The 22500-nt window shown below is 33.9% G+C and overlaps 1 protein-coding gene across 1 annotated transcript in view; it reads left to right on the top strand.

Annotated features, from left to right (window-relative positions):
• The window catches only part of LOC137655696 (lysine-specific demethylase 9-like), a 145043-nt gene that overhangs the window by 5564 nt on the left and 116979 nt on the right, over nt 1–22500 (top strand). Inside the window, exon 2 of the mRNA XM_068389674.1 lies at nt 12314–12865. Coding sequence (XP_068245775.1) covers nt 12571–12865 — 295 coding nt within the window. The 5' untranslated portion in view covers nt 12314–12570. The remainder of the gene's footprint in view (nt 1–12313; nt 12866–22500) is intronic.

Here is a 22500-nt window from a genome sequence, read left to right as displayed (position 1 = left end):
TAAGCATTCACTGTCTTTTCTTTGAATTTTTACGTCATTCAATTCATCAAGATATAGAACAGAAAGTTAAACAACAAATATATGTCTCTGATTCTGTTTTATACCAAATCCAAAAAAAAAAAAAATAGAAGTACCTCATCTGGCAATTTGGCCTTTCATAAACTTCATTAACTCTTATCATGAAAATATTTATCTCCCACAGCAACTTATCTTCTATACTATATATACTCAAAACCCTTCAAAGAACCTCTCTATCGATTATCTCAAGTTTATTTATTGAGGGGGGGAGGGTTTATTTATGTGCCATGTTTGCTTTCTCTCTAACTTTTATTTATGAACATGCTAATAATCACAGATTGTATGTAAGATAAATTACTGAGATTTTGGGCTTATAGCAAGAAAAAGTTTATCTTACCTTATAACATTTTTAGGAGGCTAGGTCTACATTTCTACTTAGACTATCATAAATATCTTCTCATCTATTTAGATTAATATCAAATCTTGAAAAGTAACATAAAAAATAATACTACAGTTCCAGGAAACTAGAACTCATGAGGTGTTACCGGAGACAGCCGGAAAATACGTGTACTTATATGATTCAGCATTTCTACCTAGACCGGTTTTTAGGCAGGACAGACAGGTTCACAGATTAGACTGGGGGAAATTTTGAAGTAATTTGGACATTTTTCTTGATATACCGTAATAATGTCAGAAATTCTACTTACGGTAGCAAATCAACTGACTTGAATTCCTACTTGGAAAAAAAAACGATGCGTGTCAAATAGTGTAGATTAACTACTAAGTTACTCTTGTGAGAGAGAGAGAGAGAGAGAGAGAGAGAGAGAGAGAGAGAGAGAGAGAGAGAGAGAGAGAGAGAGAGAGAGACAGGATGAAACAAATTCGCATTGAGTTGAAGGTTAGCGAATGATGGAGAATTTTCAAGTTCACTGCAATAGATCAATATCGCTATCTTGGATAAGTGAGGGAAGGTTATCATATCTCAAAGATAGCGCGCACTAACTTTCACAGATATGAATAGTCTTTTCTCCATCTATCATTTTTTATATATTTAAGTTTGTATCTATCTTCCTGTATTGATTCATCAATCCAGCGGAGTTTCTGAAATATAACGAAAGAATTGGGTAATTGAAGGGACTCTATCCTGAGAGTTGGAATTCCTAAACATATTAATAGAAGTTTGCTCTGTACGTTTTTATTTTTCTCTGGCGCGAGGTTTTATTTATAATTGATGATAAGAATTGCTCAAATTTATTGATTAAGATATTTGCATCCTTGTAAAATTGGTATCCTATAAATTTCTTTTATACTCTATCATTTATTTTAAAACAGAGTGACGATATGAATACCTGGTAATATACCAACAAGTCCAAAGAATGATAGAGATTATGGACTTTAGAAGCCAAGGAAACCTTGAAATATTCGAACTTCGTCCTTCTTAATGCGTGCGTTTTATAGCATTTGATCAGGATATGATCAATAATGAGGCATTTGCAAATCTGACGTGGCATACAGTGAACAAAGGTTGGAAGCGCCTACTTTACTGGATTCTGACATTTAACGAATTACGTATTCCATTTCCCAATGCCTTTGGTATCTCGAGGGTGATTAATTTTTGATCGTTTAATCTCCCTTATGGAATAAAGAACAAATGTCTGACTATTTATCTATCAATCTATATAAATATATATATATATATGTATATATATATATATATGTATATATATACATACATATATATATATATATATATATATATATACACACACATCTTTCCTGTCACGCTCAGGGTAGAGGGAGTAGTCATGCCCTTGTGAGAGGGGATGCCCCTAGATGTATACACTCGGAAACCACACTCTCCTGCAAATCGCCGAACAAGCTTGTTTTAGTTAGGAAAGGGGGAGGGGGTGGCAAGGGTTGAATCTGTGTGCGTGTGCATATCTATATAGATATTTAGACGTCCTAAAAAAAAAAAGAAAAAAAAAACTTATGGTTTTGGTTACAGGGGAATTTGGACATGATGTTTTTCAGTTTGTCATCTCGGGGCATTTTGTTGAATGGCAATTATTCTGTGCCATCCCAAAACCTTTTCTTAATCATGTCACTGCGTTGAAGGATTCTCCGAGTGGCTGGTTTCTGGCTCCTAACAACTGCTCATCCATACAAAATAAGTTTGCAGGCACTCTATCAATTTATAGTTAGGTGCAAAGCACCTAAGCTTATCCTCAGTATTGTAACTTATTACGCTATTGCCTGTGACCATAAACAGGAGTGTTTATGAAATCTTGTTTTAGTCTTATACCATTCAACCTTGAAATCAATTGGGGTAATACCTTGTTATCAGTTTGGCGGCCTATTGTGGTATTTTTAAAACACTTCTTTCAGATTTATGATCAGAATGTATACCACCAGCTCTGCAACTTATCCACTCTTATATCTTGTTTTCTCAACTTTCCTAATTTTGGCCATGAAAATAAATGTTCTGTATCATCTTCTTTGCACAGTTCACAAATATCATCTGCAGTATATATTTTCATCTGAAATTTACCTTATACATATGCAGTTCTCTAATATAAGGTTGTGGGTCATTCCCTTCTATGAATCTTTTTTTTTCATCCATTTCATCTTCTCTTCAATTGTGTTCTCAATATTTTTCATATTTTTTCCTAATTCTTCCCCCAATTTCTTATTTCTCTCTTTTCATTAGAGTTAATGATGTGGAAAAGTATCATTTTCAATAGTCTGTTTTACAAGTCACTGGCCATATTCCTATTTCTACTTTGATGCCCCAGTATGGAGTACTTGACCGTTGTTCATACATATCTCTTATTATTCTGTATTTAAGGTTTTCCAGATGTTTCATTTCTTTATCTCTTATTTCACGCCAAGTCTCTACATTACCAAATGTTATTGGAACAACCAGTTTCATATATTTTCTTTCTCACTTTCCTCATGTCTCCCTATTTACGCATATCTTGGTTCATGTACGCGACCCTTTGGCTTTTCTTGTTTATGCTCGCTTCCTCGTTTCCTTTCTCTGTGTACCATTCTCCCAGATACTTATATTCTCTAACTATATTTACGGGCCCATTCTTCCCAGCTCCTGAGTTTTAGCTCCAGATTTTACGCGTCATTCACCATGTCACCTTTGGGCTCTCCCACCTTAAGGTTTTTGCAGAGTGACACTCAGATCGATTGGATTCCTGTGTTTTCAGAAGGCTGAAAATAACAGCATTAGTATATTAGCGTCGTCATCCCGTCCAAAATTGCAGTGAAATTAGAGACGGTCCAAAACGACATTTCCGGCCCTTGGGACATAATGCACCATTGGTAAAGTTTAGACCGAGGTACCTTCCTTTCTGCATAAACGAGTCAGTGCTAGTGGTGAGTTAAACTGGACGGTGGCATTATATTAATGAAACTTTTATTTGAATAACAGCATCACCAGTGAAAGTAGTAGCTGCAAATGTAGACGAGAGACTTTCTTCCCGAAATCACGGGATTCTTCTGAGAAAACCAATTAGAGATTCTTACTCAAAGACCACTAGTTTATTTCTTCTATTACGGTCAAGAGTATCGGACACAGTTTCGATACAATCCATAGAATGATCTTCTAGAACATTGAACTCTGTTCACCAAAAAGTAATGAATATAACTAAAACAAATTCTACTTTACATATTGCAAACTGTTTTCGTAAAATAGAGGTCACGATATCAGTAATAGAAATGTATAGGGTCAGTCTTCAGATGACAGAAGATTGTTTTGCTGAATTGCGCCGCTAAGAGAGAGAGAGAGAGAGAGAGAGAGAGAGAGAGAGAGAGAGAGAGAGAGAGAGAGATTTAACCTTTAAAACCTCGGAGGACCACTGAGGTGGGATTATCTGGTACTCGCAAGAAATGAAGCAAAGTCCTTGGCAACGTTTTCCCTTAAAATGGGGATTTTTTTTTTCAAGATGGAATTTTATAGCTCATTTTGGAAATATGTTACACACACATTCATGTATATATATGTATATATATATATATATATATATATATATATATATATATATATATATATATATATATATATATATATATATACATACTATAGTTCACCAAACGTTTAGCTGGGCTCCACGAGGCACTAGTAGAGTTGTAAGACCCAGACCTACATGGCTGAGGACTATAATGCGTGAAGTAGGAGATGATGAATGGAGAAATATTGGAGTAAAAGTTTAAGACATAGACGACTGGCAAAATCTAACCGAGGCCCTTTGCGTCAATAGACGTAGGAGGAGATGATGATGGTATATACTGAACACTAGTATACGCTCGCACACAAATTCAACCCTTCCCACCCCTCCCCCTTTCCTAACTCCCCCTACTCGAGGGACTGGGAGAGATCGAGTAGCCATACGCTGGGTCATGTACCTTATCGTGATAGGAAAGAAATATATATATATATATATATATATATATATATATATATATATATATATATATATATATATATATATATATATATAATCAAGTTAATTCCCACAGCAAGGCTCCAGTGGAAAGCAATTCACTAGCCACATTCATATTCATTTAAACTGCAGATTCATGGATGAACCTCCTGTATAGTAAGGCTTCCACAAAATTGGCTGCTTCATAATCCTGCACAGAAGAATTATCATTGGTCTGTTAAACCTCTTACACACAATTGAGCCATTCTCACTTTCTTACGCCTTCTATCTTACCCTTCTAGGGGTTTTCACTCCCCCCTCCCTCCTATAACTTACGAATTAGACCCTTCCTCCTAATATATTTTTCACATTACTAAACCATTTCAAAATAGACTGATCCATTCTTCGCCATGCTAAACCTTTTGCCACTTCAATGTATCTCCATTTCCGCCTGTCGCTTCTTTTCCTGCAGCATATACTATTATTATTATTATTATTATTATTATTATTATTACTTACTTACTTACTTACTAATCTACAACCCTAGTTGGAAAAGCAGGATGCTATAAGCCCAAGGGCTCCAACAGGTAACATTAAAATAAATATCTCCTATATAAACTATAAAACTTTAACAAAACAAGAGGAAGAGAAAGAAGATAGAATAGTGTGCCCTAGTGTACCCTCAAGCAAGAGAACTCTAGCCCAAGACAGAGGAAGACCATGGTACTGAGACTAGAAAACAATTGTTTTATTTTGGATTGGGGTGTTCTTCTCCTAGAAGAGCTGCTTACCATAGCTAAAGAGTCTTTTCTATCCGTACCAAGAGAAGAGTGGCCACTGAACAATTATAGTGCAGTAGTTAACCCCTTGAGTGAAGAAGAATTGTTTAGTAATCTCAAGTGTTGTCAGGTGTATGAGGACAGAGGAGAATATGTAAAGAATAGGCCAGACTATTCGGTGTGTGTGTGTGTGTGCGTGCGTGTGTGTGTAGGCAACGGGAAAATGAACCGTAACCAAAGGGAAGGATCCAATGTATTACTGTCTGGCCCGTCAAAAAACAGTTCTACAAAGTGGCTTCAATCTTCATTTATACCTAACGTCCGTACTTCACCTCTGTAAAGGAGGGTTGACTGAACTTCCGTTTCCATCGTGGCTTCGATTTCAGAAATAAAGTCAACATTTACAAGTACTTATATGAGATTCCCTAACACTGATAATAGCCTTAAATTTTAAAAGTATAGAAACTTGCACTTTTATAAGAATTTATAAATTTTAGCAAACAATGCCCATTATACCACATTGATAAATAATTTCTTATTATTTAACTTGACATTATTATACAGTCGAGGACAGTGGCTCATCAACATCCGGATCTCAGCATTGATAATGTTACTTTAACTCTGTATGACTTAAAATTCTAGGTGTGATTCTCGACCGCAAATTTACTGTTGAGAAGCATATCAAGTCTGTCTCTTCTTCAGTTTCGCAAAAAAAGTGGCTTATTGAGAAAGTCTTTTAAGATTTTTTGGTGATCAATCTATCCTGAAGAAGTGTTTTAATTCTTTCATTCTGCCTTGTTTTGAGTATTGTTCTCCTGTCTGGTATTCAGCTGCTGATTCTCATCTTAATTTGTTGGATAGGAACTTACGGTTTGTTGAATTTCTTATTCCTGATCTAGATATTATATTAATCTTTGGCACCGCCGTTCAATGCATGTTGCATATGATTTTCCCTAATTCTGACCATCCTTTACGTCCAGATCGTCCCGGACAGTACCATCTTAATTGTAATGCTGGGTATGCAGTTAATTCTAATTGTCATGCTTTCTCCATCATGTGGCTCAATACTACACAGTATTCTGGAAATTTTATTCCAGCTGTGACCAAGTTGTGTAATGATATTCCTAATATGGCAGTTGAATCGGTAGAACTTCAAAAGTTTAAACTTGCAGCAAATGTTTTTATGTTGAACAGGCTGACATAAGTCTTTTTGTAGGTTATATATGAAATATCTTTTAATGTTGTTACCGTTCTCAAAATATTTTACTTTATTTGTTTATTACTTCTCAAATAATTTATCTACTGTATTTCCTTATTTCCTTTCCTCACTGGGCTAGTTTCCCCAGTTGGAGCCCTTGAGCTTATAGCATCATGCTTTTCCAACTAGGGTTGTTGCTTAGCTAATAATAATAATAATAATAATAATAATAATAATACCAGAAAGGTGTATTATGATTCAGACGCTTGGCTAATATATCTTTATATACTTTCTGACGAAAAAAACTTTTATAAAAACTCAAAATTCTCTTGATCTCTCATCTCCTACGTCATGAAAAAAAAACTGACTACTTCTAGAGAGGAAAAAACATTTAAAACTTTGAAGTAAGATCCAGTTTGTTTACTAATGTAACTAAAATACGTCAAGAGAAGTTCTGAATAGGGGCCTATTATTATTATTATTATTGTTGTTGTTGTTGGTGATGGTGGTATTATTATTATTATTATTATTATTAGTTGCTAAGCTACAACCATAGTAGGAAGAGTAGGATGCTATAAGCCTAGGAGGCCCCAACAGGGAAAATAGCCCAGTGAGGAAAGGAAACAAGGAAAAATATAATTTTTAAGAACAGTAACAATATTAATATAAATGGAAAAATATATTTTTTAAGAACAGTAACAATGTTTATATAAATATTTCCGATATAAACTATAAGAACTTAAACAAAACAAGAGGAAGAGAAATAAGATAGAATAGCGTGCCTGAATGTACCCTCAAGCAAGAGAACTCTAACCCAATATAGTGAAAGATCATGGTACAAAGGCTATGGCACTACCAAAGACTCTAGAGAACAATTGTTTGATTTTGGAGTGTCCTTCTAGGAAAGCTGCTTACTCAATCAATCAGTCAATCTGTTTACCATAGCTAAAGAGTCTCTTTTACCCTTACCAAGAGGAAAGTAGCCACTGAACAAATACAGTGCAGTAGTTAACCCCTTGCATGAAGAAGAATTGTTAGGTAATTTCTGTGTTGTCAGGTGTATGAGGACAGAGAAGAATCTGTAAAGAATAGGCCAGACTATTCAGTGTATGTGTAGGCAATGCGAAAGTGAGCCGTAACCAGAGAGAAGGATCCAATGTAGTACTGTCTGGGCAATCAAAGGACCCTATAACCCTCTAGCGGTAGTATCTAAACGGGTGGCTAGTGCCCTGGCCAACCTACTACCTATGTCATATATATATATATATATATATATATATATATATATATATATATATATATATGTGTGTGTGTGTGTGTGTGTGTGTATGCATATATATATATATATATATATATATATATATATATATATATATATATATATATATATATGCGTGTGTGTGTGTGCGTGCGCGTGAGCGCGCAAAGCAATGTCGCCGTAAATAATTTTGAATTGCGCTTGTGCATTTGCGTGTCGTATTAGCGTCACTTGTCAGTTTGAATTGACAAATGCATCGGAGCATGTCACATATAAAGATACGCAATGTGTTCGACTGACGGTTTGTTGTTTTTTCAGTCAAATGAAAGGTATGATACGGCACTTGCTGAGTCAGCGTGGACGCGGAGCAAGGAACTGTGGAGTTTGGTCGTAATCCCGAGAGTCCTCTGTTCTGATTAAAATTTGCAGTGATGATTTGGGGAATGTTTGTTGGCCTTGGCCGTACTATTGAGGGCGGGATACGCAACAAGTTTATACATAGCTTATCTTTTCACAGGAAGATATACAGTATCACCAATTGAATTGAACGACTTATCTTGTTTTCAATTTTGTTATGCCTAGTTTTCCATGTAAGCTACTACACAGTACATTGCGGGTGATGACATTTATATGCGTTGGATGTTCACTGCTGATCATTTAGAAAAAAAAAATCATTAGTCATTACTTTGCGCTTGATCACAACCCTCTTGCCGTACGTGCTATAATATACACTGTCCTTTAGGCTTACACTTTACATCAAATTGATAACAGTAAGTTGATGAGACCACGAATTTACACTGATCTCCAATTATGTTATCATTGTTTCCGTTAACAAAGCCTTTTCCTTATTGGGTACTCATTGTTCAGTTACAGTATATAGTAGTATATCTCAGAAGTTATTGGTGCACATTGTTAGACGCCGAAACGAGCTATTAAATATCAAATTGCGTACATAAACACCTGCTGTTTCATTCACGGTATCTACTTATATACTGTACAAGCATACTCACACAAATATTTTCATTTCTGGCGCCTTATTTCAGGAAGAACAACTTCCCTGGTCGCAAAAACCCGTCTACATGCTTTTGTTTTATTCTTCTCTTACTAACTTGGCTCTAAATTACACAGTTTTCCTCACGAGATAGAAAATTAATCTGCATTTTTTCAAATGATTTTATTTGTTCTGCAGATGTGTAGCAGGACCATTGATATGGTAAACTTTATTATTTCCCTATTATGTTCATAGATTCAGATTAGATTACTGTGCCATTGTAGATTTTATGTATGTGACATTTATTGTTTCAAAAGAATAATTAAGAATAGTTTTCATCTACGCCCATCGGACTGAAAATTATTGTATGATCCTGTATCTATTCATATTTACTATCATAAACTTGCGTAGAAGAATCGGGGATTAACGTTCACGTTATGTAAATAATTTTGGGGTGATATTTTCATCCAATTATTTACCATTAATGCTGTTTGTATTTATCTTTCTATGAGGAAAGTGTATGTGTTTGTATGTATGAGTGACTGTAAAACTCATAATAAGAGTGCATTCTTACGAAAGAAAAACCAAAAAAAGGGGAAAAATATAAATTTATTCAAAGAAGAATGTTTAGTAGAATAGCCTATGTAGTACAGTATGTGTAGGTGAGGAGTTGAGATAATATAATTTGTAAATGGAACGCGGAATGCCTATTATTATTATTATTATTATTATTATTATTATTATTATTATAATTATTATTATTATTATTATTATTATTATTATTATTATTATCATAGGCTAAGCTACAACCCTGGTTGGATAAGCAGTATGCTATAAGCCCAAGGGCTACTGCAGGGAAAATATCTCAGTGAGGAAAAGAAATATGAAAATAAATAAACTAAGAAGTAATGAATAAAAAACATAAAATATCTTAAGATCAGTAATAGAGAAACGGCAGAAGCTGGCACAAGAGATTGTCAGCGTTTGCATGAGATGAAGAAAATATTGGGATTAAATGCAATCCTGGAAGATGAAGTATTGAAAGTTTAGCATGGATAGTGAAAGAATATTAGTGGCGAATTAATTTATTCATGTAAACGTCTGGGAATAAATGTAATGGGTGATGGAAGAATGACAGAAGAGGCGAATCTGAGTCAGAAAACGTGAGGTAGAAAAAAAAAACCATCAGAACTTGTGCAAAAGATTGTTAAAGCACATATATTGTCATTGAAAATCAAGGTGGGAATATTTACGTAGAGTGTTGCAATAACTCTTCTTTATGGAAGTTGTATACGCATGGAAAAATAAAGACAAAGTTTTGCCATTAACTACTTGTACAATATAGGCTACGTAGTGTAGGAAGAGCCGACATAGCGAGACATGAGGAGATATCCATAGGTAGTGGTAAAAAGGTTAGCATAAGTGAAAGGACGGATGAGAACGTCTTTAGGTGGTGTGGTCATCTGGAGAGAAGGGGACAACAACTGGTTGGTGGATATTTGTTTCAACTCTGCAGTGATAATAGGTAGGGGGAGAGAAAGCCATAGAAAATGTTCGATAGACGGGGATAAAAGACACTTTGGAGAGTAATTTTTGTAAGTGTTTAACAAAGGATGGATAATGCAATCTATGTATATGGGTTCAAAGTGCTGCTGGTAATTCTTCAGTAACTAATTTAAGATGGGAGTGTGACTGTTGCGTTGTCTTCTGGGCCCACTTCATGTTAGGGGAAACACACACACACATATATATATATATACATATATATATATATATATATATATATATATATATATATATATATATATATATATATATATATAAATCAGCCGTAGTTAGGCTATCCACCACAGGACGAACGGCTCAGACATGTCCTTCGACACCCATCTGTTCATGGTCTTTCTATGACAGACTATATCCACTAATTTTCTTAGCTCGTCAATCCATCGTCTGCTCTTCCTTCCCCTGCTTCTTCTGAAATCTCTTGGGACACGTTCTGTTAATTCATATTGACATCTATTATCTGTTATCTGCCATTCTCATTATACCTCTTACTCCTGCCCATATTTTTCTTAAATGGTGTTAGAATATCCTCTTCTTTAGTTTACCCTCTTATCCATGTTTGCTCATTTTCTCCTAGTGTTATTCCCAACGTTACACACCACACCACACACACACACATACATATATATATATATATATATATATATATATATATATATATATATATATATATATATATATGTGTGTGTGTGTGTATATATATATATATATATATATATATATATATATATATATATATATATATATATATATATATATATATATATAGATGGATATGCATTTGTGTAATAATTCAACGAACACCAAAATATAAGAAAACTATTTATAGTTAGCCAATTCAAAACTGGTGATAATTAGTGTGCATCGATAAAATACACTTGAAAACACATTTACGTTGTTGGTGTGATTTGAATCAATACTAGGGTACATACTAGAGTAACTAGAATGTGATAGATAAAGCAAACAAACCGTGTCTGTTCTGTTACACCTTTTCAGCTCAGTTTCTATATATATATATATATATATATATATATATATATATATATATATATATATATATATATATATATATATATATATATATATATATATATATATATATATATATATATTCGTCACATAGTCAACGGCAAGCCATCCATCCTCACTGTAATGTTTGTGAGCCCAACGAAAAGATATGACTAACAAATCTCCCATTGGTCCTATGTACTCGTTCACCCCCAGAGACACCGCACGTACTTGTTGGGGGAGATAAATAATCGTAGTTTAACCTGTTTTTCGAATAACTCTTTTGTAATGATAACTCTGGTAATAATTGTACCCCTTACTGAGATAGATATTTTCATAATTCGTGGAGGTAAATAACAGAGTAAAATAAAGCACACCATGCACAATTTACGCTATCAAGGTATATTCTGCAAGTCAGTTCACTCAACATATTTTGTGGTGTATCATCTGAATGGACGGCATATTTTATTCATGTAATGGGCTTCATATCTTTTAATTTTCTATTGAAGAACATTATCGTCACCATCTTCCGATTCTGCCACAGCGAGATGAAGTTGTTACCTAGAGTAACGCTTATTACATTCGTTTCCCACATCATTTTAATAACTTAAGTATGTTTTAAACGTCATGTTTATCATTTGATTCAACAAAATAGTAAACAATTAAGTGATATTTCATTATGATATTGTAATTATCTTAACCTAGGATTTGTAAAGAAATAGTGTTTATGTAAGTCGTGTTATGTCGTTTTTATGACTTGGTAAAATTCACAATGTTTAAGTTCACTTAAATCACTTTTTTTTTTATTTTAATTTTCTTGCTTTGGTGTATACCTTTAAATGATATCGGGCAGAAAAAAAACGTTGCATAATTCCAGAATTACAAATTAGCTGCTAAGACCATCAACCTTTTCATCTCTCTCCATTTGACAGCGTAACTCTTGGGTATTTAAATATAATTATAATTGCAAAGTGTTTTTATATCTATAATGAACATTACACCATATTTAGAAATATTTAATTGATGATTTAAATTAATATTATATGAATTATTTATTTATTGGAAAAGAGGAAATTGTACTACGATTCCGACGGATATCTATCTACGGACTTTACCAGTAGATCAAAAGTACCTGCAGTGGATATTCACATATAGACTGCATACTGACCGATATTAAAATTAGTTTACTAATGCATTTAATTAAGAAGACATCACACGCACACAGAGAACCCTTTGGAGAAACCTAAGACCCAAATACGCCAAAGCGCCGTGTTTGTGTGTACGTTCGTTCGTACGTGTATGTGTTTTTGAAGTGGTGCCATCTGATGGCGACTTCTGGAAGTCACATCCGGGGCCCTGACAGTGTTATGGCTACCGTGAGTGAGGGTAAATATGACGCAGCGAGTGAGCCAAGTGAGTGTGAAAAATGTGTAGAGGAAGATCTAAATGAAGTGAGTGACGTTACGACGACGACACCAACTAACGAAGTGTGTCATACGACGCCTAAAAGAGATAAAGAGGGCTTTAAGAATTTCCCGGGTTTCATCGTGATGTCTTCGTCGTCGCCTCCGTCGTCATCAACGTCACACGGAGGAAAAATGGATCCGAAATATTCCCCAGGTACGTAACCGCTCACAACGAGAGATCTGAATTATTTGAACCTGGGTCACTGGGATTTTAGGGAAATTGTGCCCTGTGGGTATGACGGTCAAAAAGGGCAACTAAGGGATGGGGGAGGCGGTGGCGGGGAAGCTTCATATCGCTGCACCTGTGTTGCGCTAGTACTAGTAGGCTATTACTAAATAGAAAGCATAATATTCAAATTTTAACTCATCAGTCATAATTGATACGTTGTAATGAATGAGTCTGGTGTATTTCTACGTTATTTGGAGGTGGAATTGCTCTATTCCAGTCATGAGATTTTTCGACCTTTGCTTGTACTTGGCTCCTTAAATTGAATTTGATTGGGGACTGACGTTTAAGTCTATGCCTGTTGCACTATAGAGTTTATTGCCATTCTCGTTTGTGAGGTTTAGGCTACTGGTACCCTAGAATCTCTCTCTCTCTCTCTCTCTCTCTCTCTCTCTCTCTCTCTCTCTCTCTCTCTCTCTCTCTCTCTATTATGATGGTGGTTTTGTTTTTCTACATATTTGGAACATGCTTAATATCAACAGCCAATAGACCTCTGGCTCTGTCATATATCTAGTATGGTAACCTACCTTTTACCTAGAATACCTTGAGGTATTGCAGTTTGGGATTAAACCAAATTTGATTAATTATGGGTAGCTTCAGAGGCAAGATGCTGTGCATTTGCTGTTGTAAGGCCATCTTAAACTATATAAATGTCCACAGCATTATATTAACACAGTCCAGGCTGCTGCAGATAGAGAACGGTAGGGTTTCTCGAAAATAGCTTGTAGCTTGCACATCTATGCAATGGTGGTTCAGCCTATAATGTATATTGATCTTAATACCTATTAAGGTATATTCAGACAATACTTTAAATCATTGAAAGATATGACCCTTAAAGATTTATGTTTTCTCTTAGAATTCTGGAGAGAAACTTAACTTACACAAGATCTAATGTATTTGACATGTATGAAGATTTTGTTTCATCCCTTTCTTGAACCCTGTGGTTTCTGGCAATTTTCTCTCAATTCCAGCATTCTGGAATGGTAACTTAATTTTTAGTAGCCAATCATAGAAGAAGCAAGTATAAAATCAAATTTTAACAGTTTAAAATAAATCCTTTTAATTAGAGTAATTACTCTAATAATTAATGGGCGTGAGTATGAGTAAATCTGCAAAAATTAAACATGAATAAATGCAGACCTGAATTTAGAATCAAGTACTGTAATGGTCTTATGTTCCTACCACTTGCTTTCACTAACTGATAATCTTTGTAAGCTATTTACAAAGAAAGGAAAGAAGTTTAATGAAAGCAGGAATGATAATCTCATTGTTTAATGTTTTACAGTAATTGATCTATGGTATAAGGGGAGATACCAGCATTGTGGTTAACTACATAAATCATATTCCAGACTAACCTAGAAATAGTTTTATCGTACATCGGAAAATTTTAAAAAATACAAATGTAAATATACATGTAATATGGTTGGAATAAAGGAAGAATTACATTATTTCACATAGAGCTCTTGGAAAGGAAAAAATGGATATAGGATATGGGATATGAGTGGTATCCAAAGAAATGCATATATCAAAATGGTATCAGTGATGAAAATAGTAAACATGTGAAGTGGATCTCTTTTGAATGTATGGTACTATATTATTCAAGGGGTTTTAACATAAGAATGCATCAGATTATCATTGAAAGGAGACAAGAACTTTAATAGCGAGATCATTGCAATTTCATTGTAGCATTGATAATTTCTAAATAAACAATTGAATTATTGGATGTAGCTTTGATGAAGATGTTTTTGCTTAAAATGGAGAAGTAACTTAAACTGATAAATTAAGGAAAATAACTTCTTGATACAGTAATACTGTAAGGCTTTCACAAGCTTCACTGAAATAACAGGAAACTGGAGGCTGGTAATGCACGTGAAGATATTTCAATTGTTGATACGAGGTTTACCCCTAATGCCAGTGTTAACTTTAATGATAGAACTAATAGAGAGGATTCAGTGACTAGAATAATTAGTGTGGTAAAGGGTATGATAAAAAAATAAGGAAACTTAAACCAAAAGTTTTTAAATATAGTGTTTATGGTGAGGAATATAGTTATACCGGTAATTACTTTACATTAGTTGACAAATTATCATCTACAGTTTATCGCTAGTGTTAAGAAGTTAGTGTGTATAGCTTCATAAATTTGGTGGAAAGCCTTTCATGATATTGGTGATAAAGATGTCTTATGATGAGGTAGGCTTCTTTTGAGAGAATGTATTCTAAGTCAAGTAATGATGGTAGAGTCTGGAAATTGATCTGGTGGCGATAAAAGGAAAATACTGTACAATACAGGATTTCCCTATTTCATCAAATGTATTGACCGTTTATATCATAGAAAAGGAAAGTTACTGAACAGTGAATGAAATAAAAATGTTGGATGTAGATGTAGAAAAAGTAAACAAGCTGCAAATGCTGATGATGGATACAAGTTTTAAGTTATGGAAATGAGAAGCCCTGATAATATATTTGTGGGAAGGCTGCTTACGAGTGATGCTGATTTCTTGCAGTTTCAGAGATTCACTTAGAAGCTGTGTTTTCAAGGTTTAAATTTATGATTATTGTGGATTTCATAGCTTGAATGGAACACTGCATGTTGTGTGACTGTTAACATTGTTTACAAATAAGTATTAGTGAAAATAAGTGAGTTATGCACCCCGTTTTGTACAAATACTGAACCTGATAAATGGTCACCAAAATAGTAAGGAAAATAAATTCATACCTTTAAATGGAATATGGTAACAGTATTGTTGTTGTTAAATTTATTATTATTGTTATTACTACTAGCTAAACTACAACCATAGTTAGAAAAGCACGATGCTACAAGCCCAACATGGAAAATAGCCTTGTGAGAAAAGGAGATGGAGTTGGTGTTTACCAACTCCATCACCCCACAATTTTTCACCATAGATTGTTGTTCAGTTTCCTTTAGGGATTGATGTAGAGTGAAATGGACCCATCATGATTTATCCTGACAACAGTAATTATGATTACAGGAGGGATTGGTGAATTTCTTAAATTTAAAAAGTTGGACTAATTTGTAAGAAAATCATAAGAATTTTTAATTTAAAATAGTTTGATAAGTAGATTTGTCATCAAATACTTGAACCATATAATATTTAAACATCTTATCGTGTGTTTAATTGAGTTTTGTGCAATATTGTTGGTAAATTTACTGGATTTTTAGTTTCCTGTTACTCACCTCATTAACAAAAGGGGGATGAGAAAATCACTATTTTGGAGGGAAAGTGTCAATATAAGTGAAAAGAACTAACAGCTTTAATGAAATATGCTTAAAACACAAGTGAATCACTTGAAAAGTTACTTTGTATTTGTAACAACTAAGAATAACAAAAAGTAAAAGTTGTGTGCATCATATTTGTAACCATCAATAATCATAAGTACAGTTTATTTGTTTTGATATTTCCTGGCTCCTGTGGAAGAAAAAATATGTCCTTTACATGTAACATTAATAGTTGTGAAGTTGCCTCACATGTGTCCTTAAGAACCTCAAGAAGGTAAAATGCTCAAGTTGGAATATGACAGTGGTAATTAATGTGACTTTATATATAATATTATGACCTAGGGATCTACAAACAACTGTGAAATTAGAACATAAAGAGAGAAACCTAACACCAGCTTCTTAGCCTGACCTTGTAAATCATTTTGCCAACCCAATTTGAGTACACTGTAGTCTCTATTTATAGCTAACAGTAAATGTCCACTGCTGAAGTTTGTTGTGATTGCTGAAGTGGAGGTTAGCCACTGATATGTTTATGCATTTATTTCTTGTTTTTTTATGGATTGAGTAATCACTATGTTTATCTCATTAGATAACGATACTATGCAATGTTGTTGTTACTAATTGCTACGCAATAACCCTAGTTGGAAAAGCAGAATTCTATAAGGCCAAGGGCTCTAATAGGGAAAGTAGCCCAGCGATGAAAGGAAACAAGGAAAAATAAAATATTTTAAGAACAGTAACATTAAAATAAATATCTTATAAATAAACTATAAAAACTTTAACAAAACAATAGGAAGATAATTAAGATAGAATAGTTTGCCCGAATGTACCCTCAAGCAAGAGAACTCTAACCCAAGACAGTGGAAGACCATGGTACAGAGGCTATGCCACTGCCTAAGACTAGAGAACAATGGTTTAATTTTGTAGTATTCTTATCCTAGAAGAGTTGCTTGCCATAGCTAAAGAGTCCCTTCCACCCTAACCCAGAGGAAAGTGGCCACTGTACAATTACAGAGAATAGGCCAGACTATTCTGTGTGTGTGTAGGCAAAAGGAAGATGAAATGTAACCAGAGAGAATGATCCAATGTAGTCCTCTCTGGCCAGTGAAAGGACCCCATAACTCTACCTTTATATTATAGTGATGATAATATAATAATGTCTGCAGATATTTGGTGTTGACTTCAGAAAAAAACAAATTTCTGTATGTCAATAAAACGTATAGAGTACACATAAGTAAAAACATGTTTTACCTAAGTACACATTACATATACAATGCACACTGTACCTTTGCCCTGATATCAAACTAATGCAATACAATTGAACCTTTGAATGCTGTTGTACATATTCTACATCCAGATATTTCTACTTACTTTGACACCCCAATTATTACCATTTTTTTCTCTTACTAGTTATGCCTTATTGTAGGTACTGGTGCCAGGCACCAGCCACCCATTGAGTTATTACTGCTAGAGTAGTAATGGGTCCTTTGACAGGCCTGATATTAGTACATTGGATCCCTCTGGCTATGACTCATTTTTCCTTTTCCTACACATACACCGAATAGTGTGCCTTACTCTTTACATGTTTTCCTATTTTTCAAACACCTGGCAACATTGATAGCCAAAAAATTCTTCTTCACTCGTGGGGTTAACTACTATACTGCAATTGTTCAATCGCTACTCTCCAGTGGGTAAGGGTAGAACGAGATTCTTTAACTATGATAAGTAGTTCTAGGATGACACCCCAAATTCAAACCATTGTTCCCTAGTCTTGGTTAGTGCCAAAGCCTCTGTACCATGGTCTTCCACTGTCTTGGGTTAGAGTTCTCTTGCTTGATGGTACACTTTGGTAAACTATTCTATTTGTTTCTTTATTTTCTTTCCTTACTGGGCTATTTTCCCTTTTGAAGCCCCCACGATTATAGCATCCTGCTTTTCCAACTACAGATGTAGCTTAGCCAGTGTTAATGATAATAATTAAATGGTTTTTGGCAATTGAACACAAGAGAGCAAATATTCTAAGTTTTCCTAAGGAAAATATGTTTCCCTATTTTTATTTTAGTTTTCTTTAGAATGTGGTATGAATGGTGTATACAGTAATTAGCAACTCCTGTACAATAGTCCCTTGGTTATTGAGTGTCTTCTGTTCCAGAAACTGCCCCCCCCTCCTTTGTTAACTGAAATACTGCAAAGTAGATACATAAATCTTCTGTGATATTTTTTCCATATTCTTGGAAATTTTTACAATTTTTGTTAGTCTATAAATTTAAAATCTTTTTAAACCTGTTATACACTCTTAAATCACCTTTTTATGGGGGAATTGACTCGCTACCTCTGTTTAGAATTTTGGAAATTCAGGTTAAGCTATTGCATTTTTTGGCTTGGCGAATGTCATGATTTATGTTCCAAATGATATTTTTAATAAAAACTTCATTTTATAGTTAAGACCTCACTTTCTTATATTTATGCTAGCGCATCCTGTCCCTTACACAACCTTTTTCTGCCTAAAGTACATATTGATTTTCAAATTTAAGGAAAATATATTTATATTAGTTTCCCATAACCAATTCTCTCTAACACGTCATAGAAGTGTCTTTCTGTTGGTTTTCTATGTTTCTTGATAGCATCCGTTAGGTGAACTTTTGCATGTTTTTCTAGGTTTGATGTATTAATTTTATTTCTTTGTTTGTTCATTCATATATTTATTTTTATGCTATGGTAATGTTTAAAGGTGCGCATAGTGTCAGAGACAATAACTTATCTGTCTTTTGTAATCGCCTCTTTTTCTCTAGCGACTAATGGTGGAATAATTGATGCAGCAGAGTTGAATTCACTATTTATTTGTTGTGATCAAACCTAGTGACATGAGCAATATGAGATTTAGTATCGTTACGAATTGACATGTTATTGATCTAAAATACATGTCAGACAATGAATAACACAATGATTTGAACATTGATCGTTATAGGCTCCTCTAAATTACAGTTGTTATTATGTTAGCACATTACATAATTGGGTACAGTACAACATTATACATATACGATGTGGTTTTGTGGTAGTTTTGGAGATTAATTTACGGTGTGTATGCTCTGCGAATTCTCATTCACGAAGATGTGTTTATGCTCCTCACATCAATGGCTTGATCCTTTTCCTATGGTCGTGTTCAACATGTGTTAAGTCTAAATGTTAATGCACCCAGGATGAGCTCTTCCATACTCATTTGTAAGTACATTTCTCTCGCTAGCTTTTAACTCTGTTTATTCTAGTTCCTTTTCTAGTTCCTTTTCTTCTGTAATGCTATTTTTTAAACATAAGACTTACCTGGTAGTTATATATAATTAGCTTACGTCAGGGACGTAAGCTAATTATATATAACTACCAGGTAAGTATGTTCAAAAACTTATTTTATAATGATAATAACATTTACTTATTTCACGCAAATACTTATCTTAAGTTCGCTATTATGGCAAATACATCTTTAGAAACTGTTCTATAAAGAGCAGTCAGCAAATAGATTTACATATAATATATTAATTAATCTGCAATTTACTGAAGGAATGATAGGTGATCTGCGATATGGTGAGGGATTACTGTACTGTCTTCTCTGCAGATAAAAGCATTTTTCATCAGGCTATCGCTTGCAACTAACTGGGTAATTCTTTATATACTTCATCATTGAAAACTTGGGAATAGATGCTTAATCAAATTTATTTATTTAAGAGGAACTCCATAATAATACAGGACTCTCTAGAAAATTGTCCGGTATACACTGTCAAGGCTTTTTCATAGTTCACAAATGCCATCTAAAGTGTATTTCTATATTCTACACATTGCTGTTCCACGTGTCTTAAAATGAAAATTTAGTCAGTACAACTTCTACCTTTTCTAAATATTGCTTGTTCATCTCTCAACTTTTTATCAATCTTTCTAGTCTCTTTAGAATGAGCATACTATATATTTTCATGACAACTGACTTGAAGTGTGATGTTTCTGTAGTTATTGCAATCAGTCAGATTTCCTTTTTTTTTTGCACTTTTCATTGACACTTCTAGTTCCCATTCATCAGGTTTTGCCTCTTCACACAACACTACAAAATAATCTTGTAAATCTGGGAGTCACTTCATTTTCAGCCAATATCATCTCAGCATTTATTCCATTGTATCCAGGGGCTCTCCATCTCTAGTTTTTAATGATAGCTTCGACTTCAAACACATTACGACACAGATACATACGAACCTAATTTTCCTTGCAGTTACATATATTCCTGGTTTGGGAAGGTGAACTTTCCAATGCAGTTTACCTTGTTTATGGCTTGCTGTAATTTAACTAGTACAGTTTAGTGTACTTGTAGAGTTATATCTCTGGATGCTCCTCCTCCAGTAGCCACTGTCATACCGATCTAAGTATATTTTTATGTAAAATTTGGATGAGTGATAAGATGTCTGAATATCTGAAGACCTAATTTTATTTACTCTTGTTACAACAGAAAAACAAGAAAATTTTCTCAAGTGGAATTGCCTTGTACCTTAGAGTTCATTACGCTTGCCTAAGAGGTTACAATGTTCTAAGTATCAACCTTACACCTAGAAAATTTGGTTTAGCCTTCATACATTAATCAATAAAGGAAACATGATGATGTATCATTATTTGATCATTGGTGAAATGCATTTTTGATGTTTGTGAGAAATTTATTTGTCATCCAGTAAAATTTTATTATGCAGGAGGAACTGTATATAGAATACAGGTGAAATTGCTTAATGGCTGTTTTAAGAGTTTGGTAGTTATACAAATGATGTGTGTAAAGCAAGTAACAATGTTAATGTACTGTTCAATTATACATTACCTGAAATATATGCAGCATCATTACTAATTTTAATCAAAAGAATTTATATTGCTCTACTGTATAGTGTATACAGTAATGTATTAAATATTAAAAATTATAATATAGTAATTACTACATAGATATTTACAATTAATAAGAGAAATGGCAGATAACAGTATTGTACATACACTGCAAAGTTTCATTGACATGAAAGATTATGATCTTTATCATTGCTTTTGGCAAATTTGAAGATTTTTGCGAAGGGTATGTATTCACCACTCTCGGTTTATTCATTTGTTTGTGAGCAACTGTACACAAAAACTAATGTACCAATTTTGACCAAACTTGGTAGTCATATGTTCCAAGGGCGAGTGTAACATTTTGGATAAAGTACACATTCACATAGTACTTAGAAAGTACAGTAATTGCAATGTTGAGTAAATGGCAAATACTGTATTTTGTTAATTTTGTTTTATTTGTGAACACCATTACGCAAAAAGTACTGAAGTAATTTCAACTAAATGTGGTGGACATATGGGGTATGATCCAAGGACAAATACATTAGATTTTGAAGAAAATATATACATTGAAGTACAAGTATGCAGTGGAGTGAAAAGCAAAATAAGACTGCTTGGTGTGACGAAGGCATGCTCTTTACTTTGCCCCTCCAGTTTTTTTATGTCAGACTGAAAATCTCCTAAGAAATTATCACATCTTGGCTTGAACTGGAGAATATCAACTTAATACAGTAGTACCTCTTCTAACCAAGTAGTGCCGAGCAGGTTTACCTAAATGATTGATGTTGCCTCACTTGATGTATTCACTTCTCATGCTCGTCATTCATATTCTCTGCCGATTGACAATAAAGTTTTGATGATATGGGTCAAAATGTTTTGAGGCACTAAGTAGTAAGAATTCATGGTTTCAAAATATTTTTTTTTTACTGACAAGGGGTGATCATGTGTAATGATTATTTGGTTTCTAAATTGTTTGCTGTTACCATTACATATCTGTCAGTTGTCACGCATCTTGTGTGATGCTTAAACTTTTTAGCCGAGTGTCACACACTGAAGCGCAGTTACCAAAATCTCATGCCTTGACAAAACTTTTAAACAAAAATAATAAATTTTATTAATAACACGTATTTAAATAAACTTGCGCAGCATGTGTAGTATTCATAGTCATGACAATTGCAGTTCAGATAGTTGCTTTAATTTGATTAACCAAATTGACAGTGTAGACTGTGTATTTTATGTTGTACAGTATATTGCATTCACTAGAACTGGACAATAACTGGAATTTTGAAATATTTACCGATTATTTCAATGTGAACATGGTGAAAATGATCATGAACATTCCTGTACCAAAATTACAATCATATCCTGACTGTATAGCTATTTGCTGTACCAATGTAACATGTAAAGAGAACATATTACTTAAAAAGATGGAAAAATAAAATTTTTTTGTCAACTTAACCATGCGCTGTATGTGGGTTTGTCATGA

Source organism: Palaemon carinicauda, chromosome 1 (genome assembly GCF_036898095.1).
Source record: "Palaemon carinicauda isolate YSFRI2023 chromosome 1, ASM3689809v2, whole genome shotgun sequence".
NCBI classification, from domain to species: Eukaryota; Metazoa; Arthropoda; class Malacostraca; order Decapoda; family Palaemonidae; genus Palaemon; species Palaemon carinicauda.
This window is presented reverse-complemented; position numbering and strand designations above follow the sequence as displayed.